Source organism: Hetaerina americana, unplaced genomic scaffold (assembly GCF_022747635.1).
Source record: "Hetaerina americana unplaced genomic scaffold, ioHetAmer1.1.p SCAF_65, whole genome shotgun sequence".
NCBI lineage: Eukaryota > Metazoa > Arthropoda > Insecta > Odonata > Calopterygidae > Hetaerina > Hetaerina americana.
Window position 1 is genome coordinate 1,663,045 of NW_027287261.1, and position 19,456 is coordinate 1,682,500.

At 33.7% G+C, this 19,456-nt stretch overlaps 1 protein-coding gene across 1 annotated transcript in view; it reads left to right on the top strand.

Moving 5' to 3' along the window:
* Positions 1–19,456, top strand: part of LOC139696015 (neprilysin-like) — a 41,531-nt gene that overhangs the window by 14,100 nt on the left and 7,975 nt on the right. The window contains exons 5-15 of the mRNA XM_071594628.1: positions 202–313; positions 3,678–3,906; positions 4,537–4,662; positions 6,773–6,874; positions 8,453–8,586; positions 12,512–12,695; positions 12,781–12,879; positions 14,797–14,874; positions 16,387–16,493; positions 16,999–17,063; positions 19,146–19,265. Of these exons, the coding sequence (XP_071450729.1) occupies positions 202–313; positions 3,678–3,906; positions 4,537–4,662; positions 6,773–6,874; positions 8,453–8,586; positions 12,512–12,695; positions 12,781–12,879; positions 14,797–14,874; positions 16,387–16,493; positions 16,999–17,063; positions 19,146–19,265 (1,356 nt within the window). The remainder of the gene's footprint in view (positions 1–201; positions 314–3,677; positions 3,907–4,536; positions 4,663–6,772; positions 6,875–8,452; positions 8,587–12,511; positions 12,696–12,780; positions 12,880–14,796; positions 14,875–16,386; positions 16,494–16,998; positions 17,064–19,145; positions 19,266–19,456) is intronic.

The following is a 19,456-nucleotide window of genomic DNA, read 5'->3' on the forward strand; positions in this document are numbered from 1 at the left end:
AGGCCTTAGCATAGCTAACTTACTTTGAAGAATATTTTGAAGTTCAGCTATGTGATTCAAAAACATTTTTTAATGCCTAATTTTCTTCTGCTCACCCTTCAAGTAGACTGAATAATACTAATTTAAAAAATTCAATTTCAAATCAAACGACTTGGTTTTACCTGCATGAAATGATATGATTCTTTCTTTTATTCTTTACAGCTCGCAGAATTCTGACAGATGTTGGACAGTTTTATAAAACAAAAGATTGGGTTGACAATCATGATTCAAAACATTTAACTCAACTCCTGGGAAATTTATTAATTCATCACTAGTAAGTAGAAAAAAGAACTTTATTACCTACAAATAGGGTGACATTTGTGACAGTTGGCATCGAACTGTGCCAGTGCCATGTATGACAATATAAGAAAGAAAATAATACTTTATACTTGTTAAAAGCAAGAAATAGTTAATTCAGAAGCCCTGCAGTGTAATGAGCACTCCATTTTTTTAATCCAAAGGTATACTAGTTTTCAACAAAATATGGTCTGAGATTTTGGCAATCTCACTATGAATATGCATAGTAAGTATAAGAGATGACAGCTCTCAACAAAAAATGATAACATCAAATAAGATAATTTGTATTCAGTATTTATTTTAAGGTGAGCATTAATCTGGATGCAAATGTAGTTAATTTGGATTGCCTTTGTACTATACAATACCATTTGGGTCCATATTGGCAGGCATGTTGAAAGACATTTTAAAAACTTAAAAAGTGTGCCCTCTTGTGTATCAACACTTGTTAATCTATTATACCAACTATATTTCCTGGCCCATATGATGCACTTTTTTTACTCCAAAATTTGATCTCAAATTACCTTAAATCTTATAGGCCGGGGCTATAAATTTTACCTATTACCACAAACTGATTGGCTGGAAAAATATACACTATTCAGTATTTTCTCCCACATCAGGCATTGCAACTGGTTGCTTTGATTACAAATTTTTTTTAATCCCTGTTTTGAGTCAGCTGTAAGGAGCAGAGTTTTAATATGTCAATTAAATAACTTCCTAAAAAAATGTTCATATAAATTGTAAAATTACACAATATAGCATGTATAGTTTCATCTCATATGCGGTTCTGCCATGAAATTTAATATTCATTGGTTGGGAGAATGTCACCCGTGCTAATACATACATAGATTACATTTCTCCTGATAAACTCGGAGACTACAGGCATTGAACCTTAAGTATTATGAGATTGCCATAAAGGCATGGGAAAAGGCAATGGAAAATGGATTCTTATGATACAATTTTGATTATATCAATATAAAAACGAAAACTAAGCATTGCATAAAAAGTTAAAATATCAATAATCTCATAGGCTCTTAAGAGAGAAGATTGTCATACAGTATTACATTTAAACTTGAAGATGTGAATTACCCTTCAGAACACATTAAAGAGACAACTGAAAGCATTTTGAGCCACATCTGACTGAAAAGATGATATGAGAATAGGTCAGATCAGAGGGTGGATTTAGTTAATGCAGACACAAGTAAAATATTTTCATTAATGTTCTCCTAAATTGTCAAAGCTTCCATGGAAACTGCCATAAAACTTTGCCATTTGAATACAAAAGAAAGGTTTTAAGGAATCAACTCATGGCATTTTATCAATGGGAAGAATGAAATGGCCGTGGAGTTTCGGTGTTTGTGATTGAGAAAATTTTAGCGGAAAGTTAAAAGAGAGACTATCAAAATGTCTACAAAAAAATGATAAAGTAGCAAGGTGCTGCATGGAAGTGAAGATAAGATTGTGGAAGAAGAAAGTGACAATCCCGGAGAAAATAACTGAGGAAATGATTAAGCAGCAGTAATGATGAATTCCTGGGATTATATGATGAATAAACATTTAAATACATGTAGCTGCTAAGAGTTAGCATCAAAATACTTTGATCCTTTTCTGTCTTATCCAAGTATTTAAATTCTAACCAGAATAATCAGGGTGCATCTAATGCATCAGTGCTTCTTATGGGCCGGGAAATACAGTAAATCAATGTATTTCTATTAAAAATTAATAGCAAAGTCTTTTCATATGGAATATGTACATGTATCTATGAATAATGTGTTGAAGCACTTCTTATCTATAATTTCGAAAAACTAAATTAACATGGTTACAAGCATAGCCATTTTCCTGGAATATCGTTAATAGATCAGGATTTATAATGTGAAAGTTAGTATGCATGGACATAATCAATTAAATGATCAGTTATAACAAAAAAATATTTCATTATATTTACTGAATTCTATTTATTTAATTTATAGAATAAGGGTCCATTGAGTTTGTTTAAATATTTTATCTTCTGAATGCTGCTACTAATACATACAATATTGGAACCCCAATGAGGTAGAATCGTTTTGTCAGTAGGTATTACCTAGGAACTAATTATCAGAGTTAATGCAACTCTAAAGCCAGAGGTTTTCTGGAGTTGAAGACATACCTCAAATGCAGAGCAAGTAGGTAGCTTCTGTGACTGCAAGAGAACCTTGGATTTGCTTTATTCTACTTATAAGTGCTCATAATAAAACCCATCAAACTTAAAAATTCGAAAAATGCTTTGATCTAGTTGAGTCTCATGAAAAGGTATACAACATGTAAATTCATTATCTCTACCCATAAAATGTATATTCTGTCTCTCAACTGATTGTCTGTCCTATTGATGTCCTTATCATTCTCTTCAAATCTTATCTAGCAAGACAGGACTTGGTTAATAACCTAAATATATTTACTTGTTACAGCATTGAGCAAAAACAGCTGAGGATATTTAATTGAAACTTGCAGTGTATAAATACATGAGAATCTTATGGCAGCACCTAATAAAAGCTGTATATCTATTAATGAAAAATCCCACGGTATTAATTGCTTTGTACCGTTCCACACACTAATTTCATGGAGCTTCCTGGATAGTTTATGGATATTTGACCACTTCAAATGTGTCATTACCAAGATGATAAATAAGCAAAGAGGCAGGGGACATAAAGATGGAAATTTGATGAAAAAGTCTGCATCAATTTAATTTAAAATAATTTACAACTTCTTCAGGGTTAAATCTGATTTGTTTTAATATAAAAACTGGTCAATTTGAAGCTTAAAGAAGACCTTACTGATGAATGAGAGGGATAATCATATCATGAAAGATTTTTTGGCCTAATCACTATACAAATAATTGTTTTTTTAGCAGACATGTATGTAAAAATTGCAAACTTTGTAAGTTTTGGTTACTTAGGTTCCGGCACAATCACCAGATGGAAAAAAAACTTTAATATGAATGTGTATTTCAAATAGTAGAAGTACATTAGTTTGGTAATTTATAATAAAATTAATAGATTGTATAAGTAGGTACTTTTCTGTAATGCCTGTATGGAATATAGTTGAGACAAAGCAGTTCGCAATATTAAATATCAAAGTCCTATTGGAAAAAGAGGTTAGAGTTTCCCTGTGTCCAAAGGACAAATTGGAGGTGATTGCTAGAGATTGCTGAAGAAAATTCTACTGCAGACCAACCGACTAGTAACACCTTTTGAAGTTATTCATTTCATTTTCCCACAGGGATTTAACTTTCATTGGTAACACAATGCAATTGAGATATTTGAATGATTTTATTTCACATTTACTCTTTGCCCTTCCCCATGATACAGTGCTCCTTTCCTGGATTTACTCTTGGACGTGGATTCAAGCAATAGTGCAAGGTTTGCTCTAAAGCTGACGCTTCCTTTGATGCAGTCTCCATTTCGAGATTCAACTGGGAGTGATTCATGGGCAAAACTGAATGGATGGACTAAAGAAGTCTGCAAGAGGAGGGCAACTGCAGAAACAATGAAAGGACTGACTGGTACAATTGACAGCAGATATGAGGACATGTGCAATGTGAGAATTCTAATTTATTTCACTCATTGATCTTTAACTTGGTTGAACAATAATGCTCTAAAATACTGAGTATGTATCACATTATGATATTCTTCACTGTTTTACTGATGGTAATTACTGGTTTCAATTACAAGCACTGTTGTAATACACATTTCAAATGATAAAAATAGATAAATAATGGTGTCGTTTTTAATAAATATATATTAGATTTCTCTAAGTTGAGTCAGAAATAATATTAGGTTTCAAAGGTAACTGACATGGATCCTCACGTGGATTTTTTGTGAAAGTATAACTTCATTGAATTAAATTGCTTTTGTTGAAAAAGTTTCAAGAGGTGACAGGAGAATGATTAAACATCTTACAATTTTGGTAGAGACAATATAAAGATGGAAACAATACTGAAGGAGCCACCATTTGCAATCAATTATGCAAGGGTTATAGGGTATTGTTGAGAGTTTTCAGTGGGATGTTTCTTAGAATGAGGGGTATATCATCACCAGATAAGGCAATCGGCATACATACTCTAAATATTGTCACGCTTAACACATAGGCATTTTGATAAAAAAATAAAGATTGATCCACATGAGGGAAATTACAAAATACTCATTTAAATTACTTTTTGTTCATCAGGTTGACTTCAGAGTAAAAATGTATGTTAAAGAAATGAAGACTGCACTGAAATATTTGAACATATCTACCGATGATGAGTGGCAAGACCTTTTTCCATCTATAGAAGATAAATTGAAAATAATAATGGTAAGGTATATGGCTACTTCTATTTAATGGCATATTTCATTTTTGAAATGCATTCAACATTAATTAGGACCCACTGCTACAGTTTAATTAACTCAAAGTGAATCTCATAACTGATTTTGGACAAGTGATGCCCCGTAGGATTATCTGTGGGGACAGCTGGACCAATATATATTATTATTATTGGAAGGTAGAATGTTACTACAGCCATACAAGAATGATTGGTATAAATGGTACACATAATCAACATTTCAAAGTACCTCTTTAGGTTTCATCAAGTTTACTTGAATATTCCAGCAATCCATTTACACCAATCTATATTCAAATCCAATATTTATTGAGTTTAGGGGTACATATGTTTATTTTGGAAAATATGAATTTAGTGAAGAAAGTAATGAAACATTCAACAGCAAAAAAAGTCTAAACTAATAATCATAAATCTGTCTTTATGTCATGTCAGTAGCACAATTATAGGTTGAGCAATAATTTTTTTCAAAAACATCCTTTTAAATTATGTAAAAATATAATCTGACAAACCCTCAGCATTTTAGGAATCCAAACTTGAAGACTCAAGAGAACCACTCTTGAAATGTGCCTTTGTGTTTATAGTAGATGGTTGATACCTCCTCATTTTAGAAGGTTAAGACAATTCATGATTCATGTTGAATGAGGAGAAGGCCATTTCCAATACAGACTCCTATTTTGATGATCTTTTGACATCCTACTTTTTGGACAGCTCAAAATATTTTGAGAAAAGATCGAAGAAGTTTATTGAGCAAAAAGGAGATTATATTGACAAATAAAAAAAGCTACAAAAATATTTTTTTAATTAATTTTGATTTTAATAATTTAAAGCACTCTTTTGAATTTCAATAAATCTTTGCTACGAATTGCAGCAGTTCGCGTAAGCAGCACCTTGTTAGTCTCTTAAAGGTCATTCAGAATTTCCAGAAAACTTGAAGCAAACAATAATTTCCCCAAGTATTTCCTTATTATTTTCTTACTTTTTCACTATCCTCATTTCCCCTAATTCTGAATGCTTCACTTAACTGAGCAACTGAATTCCCTCCCTAAAGTATCATCAAATTTACTAAATTCTTAATGTGTTTTTCATAGCCTTCATGTTTTTTCATTTTCAAAAACATCCACTATGTATTTCAAACCATTTACATTTCATTAAACATCACCATGAAAACTATGCATGGAGAGCAAATCAATGAATTTTTCATATCACAGCCACACAACCATTTATGGCTAATTTATAGGTTTCATTAAAATTTCAATGATATTTCCATTTTCCGCTGAATGAGATTTCAACCAAATCCAAATCCATTAGATGTCATCCTTTGGTTTTGATTTTACTTTTTTATGACAGTGATATTTAATGACATTTTACTATTTTCAACCCAAATAAACTGATTATGAACATATCGTTGACAAATGATCCACTTGGGTTGTCATTAATTCACTTCTGACTGTTATCTTGTGTTTCTCAATGACCAGTACACGAATCCAATTTTCAGAAATCCCCTGTTCAATGTTTGTTTACTCTGTTTACTCTTCCATAATTGCATTCAGACAACATGTCTTCCTACCACCTTCCTCCAAAACTCATCCCTTGAAGTCCTTTCGACCCAGCGGAGTTGACATCATATAACTCTTCAGTTGATTTGGTCGTAAGTACTGTGAAACCTTGGAACCCAATTTCTCATTTTGTTCTAGCCCCTATCTCCCTCCACCCCCCTTCTCAGCAAATGTCATAAGAACAGGGGATAAAAGTTCCATTCCGTCTACCTATTTCCCAAACTATATCACTGGGTATAAAATTACATTTTAAGTAGCAGAGCTAGCTAAATTACACATATAATGTGGTAGAATGTTTCTTTGTTGCGCCATATGACTTGAAATTTTCTTTTGCTAGCAAGAGTTGTTTCTAATGGGTTAACAAAGTAGTGCTGCAGCTGTTATGGATGAACCACCACCACATTTAATCTTTAATATTTTTATCCATAATCGATAAATAAACCTAATGATTGGTTCCTTAGTAGCAGTTCTGTTTCCCAAAAGTACTTCAAAATAAAAAATTATTTATTATATCTACTAATTTTTCCAGGAAATAATGCCTACCAAAGATGAGGAAACTAGAATTATTGCAGAAAAGGACTTTAGGAAGTATAAACTACATGAACTACTTCAAAATGATAGCTTTAGTATTGTGAGTAAATCTATTTTTATCATTTTTTCTAACATCTAATAAATCTTTTCAATTGATATACACTTACCAATTAAAAGTGCAAGGGTTGGGCTAGTAGATTCTTCTAGAGGTGATCACTAAAATTAAATGAGCACATTATGGATAACTTGAGAATTTGATGAATTACATTAATTTGAGAACTCAAAGCCATTCAGACTCGAATACATCTATACAGAAAATATATGCTGCTCAAATCGAAATGAATAATAGAGATAAAATGAAATTTCGATACTTGAAAATTCATGCATAAAGCATTTGTAGTTCATTTCATGTGGATTAAAGTTAATGTTTACCACAGAATTTTGGGTAATGGGTAATGAGCAATAGAGAACTTTCTTAGTTCAATAATTGAAATATTATATGCAAATAAAATTACTCTTATTACAAGAAGAGTTCATTTAGAAATATTGATAGGAAACCTGTGGGAGTGTCATATTAAAGGACCAAATTTGAAAGCTAACAATAACAAGCAGTATTGATGGAGTTAAAGCCTTCACATATTAATGCGGGTGATTTTTTTAAACATAATTTTGGAAAAAAAGGTCCATCTTTTGGACTGTCAAATACAGTAATTAGCTTTGGTATCATATGAAAAAAAGTCATGTAAATGAAGGTCATCTAAAAAAGTTAACTACAAAAGGGATTATTTTCAGTCATAACATTTGTATTTCAGGAGAGCTCTTTGATACTTGGTTTGCTACAATATTTTATATTAATATTATTCGTAAAATAAACTATTTATTGTTCTTCAAGTAATAGGCATTTTTCAATTAAATTCTTTCGAATGCTATATAAGTAGAACGTTCTTATGGCATGAATCCAGTATGTTATCTATCCATCCAAAAATGTGGACAAAGATAACTTTTCAATTAATTTAGCCTCTTGGTTCAGTATTTTTTCCAGAGTTTTTAGGCAAGCCATTCATTGAAAGAGATGCATCCTCAAATAAAATTTCACTTACATTTCTGTGGCCTTATGGAGTCCACTGTAATCACATCTATGAGAATGAACAGACATATTTTCTGTGTTGACAATGTTCATTTGAAATCTGCATCTATGCACTAAAGCCATTGTCTCATAAAAAATATGTGTCCTTATAATTATACTTAAATTGTGTATCCACTTCAATATTGCATTTTGATATCTTTTACAGAATTACATCCTAAAAAATAAGATGGCTACCATATGTTTTTGTTTTCCATTAACAAAGCATAAATATTTGACCTCATTATCACATCTAAAATATGTGAAATGTAGACTCCAGCGCTCCCCCAAAAAGTATGATTTTATATAGCATAAATGTCTTGAGATATGACTCTTGAAAAATTCATTGACTGAGTGATTCTATCGAAAGTGACTCATTATGACAAGATTTTACTTTAGCTACAATTTTTTTTTCCATAATACCTCCCTTGAATCTTGCATATTTCCAGAATTAAAAAAAAATCCCAGATTTCCTAGTTTTCAGATAAAGGCTGAAGCTACCTAACACTTATATAAAATGAAAATTATAATTTAAAATTACAAAATTTCTTCTAGTTTGATTGGAAAAGTCTCATTGAGCAACTTGGCATAGCAACAAAAAGTGACGTACCTATGGATACAGAAGTACAAGTTTATTTTGAATCCTACATTATGAAATTGTTCGAAGAAATTAGTACAGACGATACAAGGTAATTATTTTCATATTTTAATATAATGAAATATATCTAATATGACTCACTTGTAATGTAATATTTGATTTGTAGTGTATATCTTTAGTGAAATCATTGAGTTTGAATGATAATCATTTGTGAAATCAATCAAATGTGACTTCATATAGAACAAAATCACTCAAAAAGAAATCAATACTGCTAATAACCTAGTGATAACTTGGACAGAGCCTAGTGAAAAGCATTAGTTCATATTTAAAATGATAAAAAAGCAATTTATACACTTAATCATAATCTGATTAAGCATTTTATATTATATGAATCATCATTATGGCATTAGGCCAAAAATGTAGAGGTGTTGTGTGCACCAGGAATAGCCTGGGAAACATAGCAGATATTCTGGAATCAAAGAGGAAACTAAAACTTTCAATTTAGGTATTTCTAATGTGGGATATTTGGAAACACAAAAAAAATTGAAATGGAAACATCCCACAGGAAGTAAGTGGCCTATAGAGGAACCTATGTAAGTTTATCTTCTATTCAACCTCTCCTCTCTCATTGGGTGAGAATGGACATTGACAAAAAAAATCTCCGATGTCTTATCATAAAATAAGATCAAGTGCTATCAAGGGCCAGTCAGTCCTTAATGGAGTCAAGTTAAGTCAATTCCCATAGCCAGTAATAAGGATAATATTGGCTATAGGAACTTACCTAACTTCGTATTCACAGCTAATAGCTCATACATCTTCTTTCTTAATGGAGTTAGTCTAGTTTTTGGGTCCAGTCATGCCAACCCTGTTGATCTGTTGTCCACTCATTGAGTACTAACTTCGTTTCTGTCTCATCAACTTATTGTGTGGGCAATCTTAAATGCCCCATCATGAGAGCAGGTTTAGCCAGTCAATTACTATGCATTATCATGCTAGCATTTGTTTATTACTCTCAGTGGTTCATTATGAGGGGGATCGAGATGGTGCGGGGGCTAACGTATTGGCTTCCCACCCTGAGGGCACGGGTTCAAATCCCGGCGGTGTTGAATATTTTTCAGAGGTATCTCAATCCCTACTTGAGGTGCTTTGTGGAGGGCACTTTGAGTGAGTACGCCGTCCGTCGGATGGGACGTTAAGCTGCGGACCCCTTGGCGCCTTTCGTAAAGAGCAGGCTAATGCCGACGCCGGGTTTCTCTCCTCCCTTCACCCTTTCCTGTCCATCCCCTATGGCGCAAATGACCTTAGCTGTCGGTCGCCTCCCCTAAAAACTACTACTACTACTTCATTATGAGTATCATAAGGGTCAGGCTCTTGGTTACTTATACTTTGGAATAATTATGCTTTGTCTGCTTCCTCTTTCCTGATGAATGGGAACCCAGAGATGTGGGAAGGTAAATGTCTTTTATTTTATATGTATGGAATGCATCACTGAGATTTATTCTTGTTTCTCGACACCAAGAAAAAGTACCCATATTACTTATGTCACTGTTGGAGAAAGGCACACCCACCCATCATAGAAAGCAGCAGCATAGAAGCAGGGCCCTGTGAGTCACCCCACCCTGTTGAGGTGAATTGGGATTTGAAGCTTAATTACCATCACTTCCACTCCCCAACCATGCATGACTTTTTATCAAAAGCCCATTTTCTTACTAAGATTGGCAAAATTTTCTTGCATATGCTTCGAACAAGAATCTCATTTGATGAGCACATTAAATTTCTTTAAATATTGGCCTCCTCATTTGAAAGTAATAGCAAGAGGTAATTGGGCATGCTTAGCCAGTAGGTAAATCATCTACCTACCTACTAATTGGAAGGGTTCAGGGTTTTATTTTGGGTGATGCATCTGAATAATCCTCTTTTAAAAATGAAAATGCTGTGATTTTAAGAATACTAGAACTCTGTGGGTGTCTAATCTGGATTATTCCTTCCTTCTTTGATGCTTGACTTATAATTCTTACTTTTCGTGAATCATATTCTTTCATTTTCTTGTGGTTGACCTTCATCTTATACCTCTCATCTTGCTCCATTAAAGCACTGAAAAATAGCTGTAATCCCTTGGCTATCCCTTGGTTATGGCTTGACTGTATTGCATCATGAGTTCTTGCCACATGGTCAAATGATCAATAAAGAGTACTACGTAGAAGTCTAAAGGCATTTGAATGAAGCAATATGAAAAAACACCTATTGTGACAAAAAAATTCATGACTTTTGCAATATCATGATAATGCACCTGCTCACACTGCTCAGTGCTTGTTCATGAATTTTTGGCCAAAAACAGTACTATAATGATGTCTCAGCCTCCATATTAGACAGACATGGCCCTATGTGATTTTTTTCTATTCCCAAAAATAAAGGGAACCTTATGGTAAATTGTCGTTATTTTACAAGTGTGCATGTATAGATGAGATTAAAAATGCATCGCTGTGAGAGCTAAAAGCAATAAGAAAGATCGAGTTCCAGAAGCATTCCAAGGGTTGAAAAAAGCACTGGCATAAGTGCATAATACCTAATGGGGATTAATTCAAAGGGTATAACATTGATATAGACAAATAAATAAAATACTTTCCAAATAACTCGAATTCCCATTATTTTTTTTAATACATGTCATATGATGAAAAATACTGGTGATATTAGGCAACCCTGTCTCACACACCTGCCTATCACTGTCAACTCTTGATTCTCCCTCTTCTATTATCGGTGCAATCTGAGCCATAGATAGGATTTCAAAAAGTTGTTTAAAACTCCAGCTCACTCCTATAATCCACAATTTTTCCATCAACTTTGCCCATTCTACTTCTTTTATCATTTTCTCAAAGTCTTTAGAACACAGAAAGACATCTTGATAATAATAAAAAGTGTAACTGTATAATTAAATCCAAAATATGAGTAAATACTCGCAGACAATTATCTATGATGTTAATATCCAAAATCAGCATTTTATTCCTGGCTGTGGACTGCACTCTTCTCCTCGAGCCTTTCTGCCTCAATGAGCCAAAAGTTAATACAAGAGAAAATAAGTTTTTCAGTGTTAAAATTTGAATGGAAAATTATTCCTCCTTCAGCTCCATTGGTAGAATGATGAGACAATATTAGGTACTGCCTAGTAATATTAATTTACATGCCATGCCATATTCTCCTTTACATGGGCATGCAATGCTGACCTAGTAAAAAACTAAGGCTATTAACCCATTGCTAATTGGTTAATAATTACCGTATCACATATTAGTATTATTCATAAGCTCTTCACATGAAATTTTTAAAATGATATGTTTTTATTGTTTCTGGATCTTTTTTAGTGTTCTTTGAGTCTCTTTTTTAAAGCTTATTAGGCTTAAAATTTATAAATTATTTTTTCCTCAGGTTAACCAGAAGTTGTCTCCTGACAATAGGCATATACACGATGTTCCTATGCATATGTGTGTGTTTTTATATTTATATGTTTTTCTGCTAACAATACAAGGTGCTTAAATCTGGACAAATTTCAATTTGAATTTCCTGCCATATCGTAGTTCCACTGGGGGTCGCGATTGGCGTTCTTGAAACCTATAGGCATCTAGTAAACAGTCATAACCTCAAAATGGCCAAGATGTTACATACAAGTACCGAGCACAATTGAAGAGCTGCTCACTATTATCGAAAGTGCTCGCGCCGGGCATTATATTTCAAAAGAGTTCGATTCCTATGGTACCCCAGATCAACTGTTTACGATATTATGGCTAACTATTATGCTTTGGAGAAGTCTGGGGAAGGTTTCGCTAACCCGGCGAGGAAATTTCATTCGAGCACGTGCTTGTCCGGATTTAAGTGCCGCACCCTATATGTATATATGAATGCGTATGTATGAATATATATCATAAATAGAGCTGGTTCATAAGTAATAATATGTATTTCTTGTTTTGGAAAAAGAGCAATAATCCATTAATAAACATTATCATTAACATTGCCTAATCATCTAGGAAATGGAACAATATACTAATGGCCATGTTTGCTCATGAACTGTACTATGGTTTGGTTCATCCGTCTCCCTGCAATCGAGAAACCTACTGCTTGACAGTTACAGGCCGTTTGTTGGAAGATGTAGCATCAACAATTTTCTTGGAATCATTTTCACTAGAAACATTATCTACATTCCAAAAGAAGGTAACTAATTGTGAACCAACTGATTTATAACTTGCTTCAGAGATGGAAGTGTGTGGAAAATATAATAACATGAATTTTCTTTCAGATAAAGTCTACTTTTTCTGATATAATTGGTACACTAGAATCTGAAATCAGCACAAAGTTGGAGAAAGAATCTAATTTTACCAACACACCAAAGAATAAGGTATTGCTACTGATTCTAAGTTATTATTAAAACTACTTTCAGGGCTGATTCTTGCTCCTTATATTCATCAACCAGTCTTTGAAATTAGTGCTAATATTGTCTATTTCACTGTGTGATTTCAAAATGGAAACAAAAAGATTGAAAGGAAGATAATGATTTGCAAATGAAAATTATATTTCTTACTTCCTCTTAGGAAGTTAAATTGAGTAAAATGACATGTAAATTTTATTGGATAGTCTCTAGATAAATTTTAGGTTGCATATCAGGCAGTTTTTAACATGATAGCCATTCTTAAACTAATAACTTTTAATAAAATATGATCCTTTGCTTGTTATTCAAACAAACATACATTTTTTAATCTTGTGGGCATAGTATATATGTTCATATGAAAGTTTCTAGGGAAGGTGTTGAAATGTTTGTCTTCTCCATCCATATTAGTTGTTTTCGGGTAACATCAGTTTTCCTGGCCATCCTGCATGCATCTTCAGGTCGAAGTTATTTTTGGAAGCTTTCTTGTCTGCCTTATATATGTCCGGCTGGCGGTCATGTGCTACAATCTGATTGGATAGAACTTATCTATGCACTGTTTATGGAATGGTGATTACTACAAACAGGCAGAAGGACTAGTAATGGGATCGCCACTGTTACTAGTGGTAGCCAACTTGTGCGTGGAGCAATTTGAGATGAATGCACTTAACACCTATAACAAAAAACCAATGCTTTGGCTTTGATATGTACATGACACCTTTGTCATCTGGCCTTGGTGAAGAAGATTTACTCAGGTTCCAGGAACACCTAAATGCAGAAGAAAGAAGCATCCAGTTCATGATGGAGACTAATTTAATTAATAATTTTATATTTAATTAATATTTTTAATTAATATATTTAATTAATATATTTAATTAATAATATATTTAATTAATTAATTTAATTAATAAAAAGAGGTTCATGAAAGAGGATAATTACCATTTCTTGACAAAATGGTAAAGAGAAAAAGCCAAGGGAACTTGGGACTCGTCATCTATTGGAAGCCTACATGCCAACTTGCATTACCATCAATCTTGGAAGGCTGCTTTGATGTCCACTCTCATGAACCAGGCGTACCTTATCCAACAGTGACTTCTTGGAGATGGATTTGAAACACCTGATGACTGCACTATGCAGGAATGGATACATGACCAACATGAACTAAATAGGATCGTGAAAGTGGAAAGGAAATAACATCAGCTGACCACCCATGACATTGGAGAGGAAGAAGCATCACAACCAAGGGCGTGATTCATCATTCTATATGTCAAGGAAACCTCTGAAAGGATAGCCAGGATCCTCAACAAACATGAGGTGGTGACAAGATTCAACAACCGTGAGCAAAATAAAAACCCTCTTGCATGGACCAAAAGACAACATCCCTAAGGAGTTATCAGAAGGCATATACCAGTGCCATACTCCTGGGGCAGATCTTAATCAGGGAAACCTGCTGATCACTCGCAACAAGTATTAAAGAACATCCCAGGGTGACTGAAAAAAAAAAGTTTAACCTATCAGCCATTGCCAAGCATGCTTGGAGTCAGCTGGGACATGTCATCAATTTTAAGGGGGTGAAAGTAATAGTAAAGAACAAGTCCTATTTCCCCGGGCAAATCTGCGAGGCACTTTAAATCCCAAAAAGTGCCACAAAACCTCAACAGGGATGATAAATATCCATTAAACAGTGTATGGAAAAGTACTATACATTCAGAGCACAGAACTTTACCACTAGCCCTATATAAGGCACGCAAGAAAGCTTCCAAAAATAACTTCGACTTGAAGATACAGGCAGGATGGCCAGTGAAACTGTTGTTATCTGAAGGCAACTAATGAAGATGGAGAACCCGGAAATGCAGAGACAAGTAATATATATGTGATAATTTTTTACAGATACAAGAAATAGGACTGGTTGCAGATGGAGGTGTTCCCATATTTCTGCATCATACATATTTGGATAAAAAATATGATGTGAGTGAGCATTCAACACAATTTCAATTCATATTAGTAGTTCTCATTTCTCCATGTTAATGGATGCACAATGAAGGACTGACAAGTGAAAAACACGGATGACCGAAATATGTGGAAAATATGGTCGTGATATCAATGAATATGTATGGTGACTCTCTATGTATGGAGAGGGGGAATGGGAACTGTACTTATAGTTATTTACAATGTTACATTTATTATTTATTTTATTTATTAATATACCCTGCAAGCCACCGCTAGGGTGGTTGGCAGGGGGTGAATACCCACCAGACTGATTTTTACCCGAAGATGACACTACCGTGGTCGGAAGAATGTTATTATTATCCCCTATTGTTCCTGGAAAAAAATAACATCTTAAATCTATCTAGCTAGACACAATTTTATTTTAACTTGTTTGAGGACGTCCATTTTTATTTAAATGTTTTTTAGGAAAATGATTTTCCACTATTTTGGAGTGCCATATTCAATGTGGAGTGTTCCATGACAGTTTTTGATGGTTAGTTTGGTGAATTTTTGATTGTACAGTGTGTCTATGATTTTGGTAGAATAACAGTTGTTTTTGGTGATTTGTTTGATGACTTTTAGGTCTTTTTCACCGGATTGTGATGGGATTTTTAGCAACCCGTGTTGAAACATTGCATGAAAGGCAGCCATATTTTGTGAGAATTCACTTTCCTAAGAAGCATTTCAATAAAAATCAATAACCTTTTACACAAAACCAAAATAAAACCTTAATTTTACAAAAAATAAAATTTTAAAAACACTGTCACACCAAAGACAGGATGAAAATAAGACCAAAAGGTGGGAAATAAATTAAACTTTGATATTTTTATTGGTAAAACATTTGATTGAGGCAGATTGCCCCAGCAACTTTAAGCCCCAAGTACATACTCCACTTGGAAGAGAAGGACCCAGATTGGACATCCTCAAACAATTTGAAATAATATCGTGTCTAGATTTAAATAATTGTAATATGGTAAATAAATGAATGTGCCATTCCCATTCCCCTCTCCTTGACCTTACATTCAAGCATCTACCTCATGAACAAAAATAAACCTACAAAAATTTTGAAAGAAAAGGTGCATCTTAAACACTATCAAATATGTTATTAAAAATTAAGACGGACACAACTAACAATTATTCCTCGTGTTCCTAGTAGTACTAACTATGGGTTTCAGCCCAAGGGGACTGCTTACCATAGTAAGGCTATCCTAACTAGAAACAGGGAAGGCAAGCTCTCTACAGTTGTCCTCACAAGCAATCCTTGTGGACATATAAGAAGATTATAATAGACTATAATTATGAATGCGGTGTTCTTTCTTTCAGTGCCACTAAGTAATTTGAAAAAAATTGAACAAAATATGCTATTACACATATGCATTCTTCTTTTGGGAAAAATTTGAGAAAATCTATTTAGGCATCTGAATGACATTAGTAGAAAAATGATCAATTATTGGAAATAAATTGAGCCAGTTTTCATTATTTCAATTGCAGTACGAGGAGGCAGCCACATACTTGGAGAATGCTGTTTCCCTGCTAAAGATGTACCGGATAAAAATGTACCAATCATTCAACAAAAATCCCTCTGATCCAGAGCAAATGTATGTTAGTCATCAATTCAACATGGCACTTTATGAATAGAATAGTTTGAGGCATCACATTGTGGCAGCAATTCATATCAGAAAAGAAAATACTTTGTTCTTCCACATACATTTTATTACGCACGACCTAGGTTTTGACTTACAATGTCTTCATCAGGCCTGATGATGACTTAAATCCAATTATTAGTCAACGTGAACCTTAATGTAACTTGAGGACTATCAACAAATGTGGTTTTATAAACAAATAATTGCTCATTAGTGAATGTGAACATTGTTACTTTAGTAACATCACCTCTCAGTTATCGAGCGATGTTTAAAGGTTGGTTTTGAACTTATCTATCAGTCATAAAACTAAGTTTTGGCCTTAACCCAAGATTTAAGTTAAACTTCAGTTCGACAAAGCATTATAAAACCTGGCTTTAGTGTATAGCATTAATGTCTTACTGCTTAGTTGAAGAATTTTTGAAATGTAATCGTAATAACAAAATTTTCTTTATCATTTTAGATGGCATCATTTCATTGACCCATACAGCAATGAAGGACTTGCAATTGTCGGATTGAATAAAATTGGTAAATGAAGATTTAACATTAATTACTTTGCATGATATTCACGTTTTGGCCAAGATATCACTGGTTTTATATATTCAAATACTTATTTAATAATTTTCTTCTTGTTCTGGTGTGATTCATGCTACCTCTTCTCTGGTTGGATTTTCAATATACTATCTGGGACAAAAATCATTCCATGAGGTCATTTTCTGATGACTACTTTGTCAACTGCTGAGACATTGATTTGGTTACCAGTTATCAATGGATCATTGGCATTAATAAGCTCAATCACCCTTCTTCCACATTAGGTGCAAGGGAATGATCAGGCTGCCGCAGATGAAGTGTTTACACCCAATAAATTTATCCTTTCTCATTTTCTAATCTACCTCATACCAATAGCTTAGGATTAGGATTTAGTTATCTTCCTATTAATGCTTGCATTATGTAGGTATCTATAAACTTACATTACTTGACTCATATCCTTAGGAAAATTTACCTAATAATTGTTTTTAGAAGCAACATTGTATAGGAAACTTTGAATAGTAAAAAAAATTTATTTGGGAAAACTTGCTACCTATATGGTAACTCAATATTTGCAGAGGGAAAAATTGGACCCCAATATAAAGCATGTTAATTAGAATTTAAAGGCCATTATATTCAGTTTGAAAAGAGAAAATTACTTCAGTATATTCATTTTTGGCTTCATTTAATTTCCATTGGAAAAAAATTTTTAAATTGTACTGAATCTGTAGCTTTTTCTATGATTTTGCCCCAACAATCAGAAATAAATTTTGTCATGTTGAAAAATTAAACAACCTGGAAATGTAATGCTGGCCCTCAATTTATTGGAAGAAAATTGTGATTTTTTCTTAAGTTTAATGAAGACTAAATTTCTTAAAATGCCAGTAATATACAAATGACCCAAATCATCCATGACTTTGACCCAAAAGGAGCTTTGTAAGTAATTGATGCACTTTATCATTGCAAATTAGTGTTGAAGATTTATCAAGTGAGTATAAAAAACTGAGTCCACTAAACTAATCCTAAAATATTTGTTGTTATGGAGTTACCACAACTATGACAATCGCAGCAGTGAAGTCCATTATAAAATTCTTCTAAATGAAAATGCAGGTTTTGTCATTAGTTGAGAGACTGGCAACTTATGGATCATGTGATGCATCAACTCAATAGATAATGATTATGATACATACGAGGGTTATCCGGAAAGTAGTACCCGTTCGTGCCGCATGAAGTGCTGACGACGCGAGTAGCCGCTGGACGAGGTCAGATAGCTTCAGTGGCTTGTCTGCCTTCTCTGAGCCAAGTTGCGTGACGCTAGCATTGCCTGTGTTGTTTCTGTGATTGTTTACAATGTTTAAAAAAATTGAGAACGCCGCCAGTTGTGAAGTGAGGGCAGTGATTAAATTCCTCAATGCAAGAAACGTTCGCCCATGTGATATTCATCGCCAATTAAAGGAGGTGTATGGAGACAATGTAATGGACGAGTCGTCTGTTCGGCGGTGGTGTCGCAACTTCAACATGGGGAGGGGGAACACACACGACGATGAGCGTTCGGAGAGACCGTCTGTCATTACAGACCAACTGGTGAGCTCAGTTGACGAATTCGTGAGGAACGATCGGCGCGTCACAATTGATGACATCTGTGAGCATTTTCCCAATGTTTCTCGAACAATTGTTCATGAAATTGTTAAACACCATCTGCATTATGCAAAAATTTGTGCAAGATGGGTCCCTCGCGTATCTCAATGAGCTGGCGGCGAAGGACTATGCAGCAGGAATACAGAAACTTGTCACACGTTATGACAAATGCCTTAATTTGCTTGGAGATTATGTTGAGAAGTAGTTTAAAGTATCCTCTTTCAAATAAAATTTTTTATGTTTGTTAATATTTACTTTTGTGTCTTTATTTCACGAACGGGTACTACTTTCCGGATGACCCTCGTATTATTAAAATATCCATGACTCATCATGGTCACCTGCCACTGTAATAGATACTGGTTAATTAAGCGATTACTACCATTTTATTCAAATATAAACATGATTTATATTATCTTCTGAAAATATTGATTCTTCTTACAATAGTGGTGCCATATGGAATGTTGCAGAGGCCATTTTTCAGTGAATATTACCCCCCCTATGTACAAATGGCTCGTTTAGGACAGATGATTGCAAAGGAAATCTGGAAACTCATAAGGGAAACAGGTAAGCAGTAAAATCAAATATTTTTTGGTTCAAATGCCATACACTTTCTTGGAAAGCAAATATAATGTATTTTACTCTTTTTTTTATAATATTGTTTTATTGGGTCCAAGTTTGAAATTTTAAATTCACTTTAGAAATGCATTGGGAACTATTCAAACATAATGTGAGAATATTCATGTGAGAACATTGAG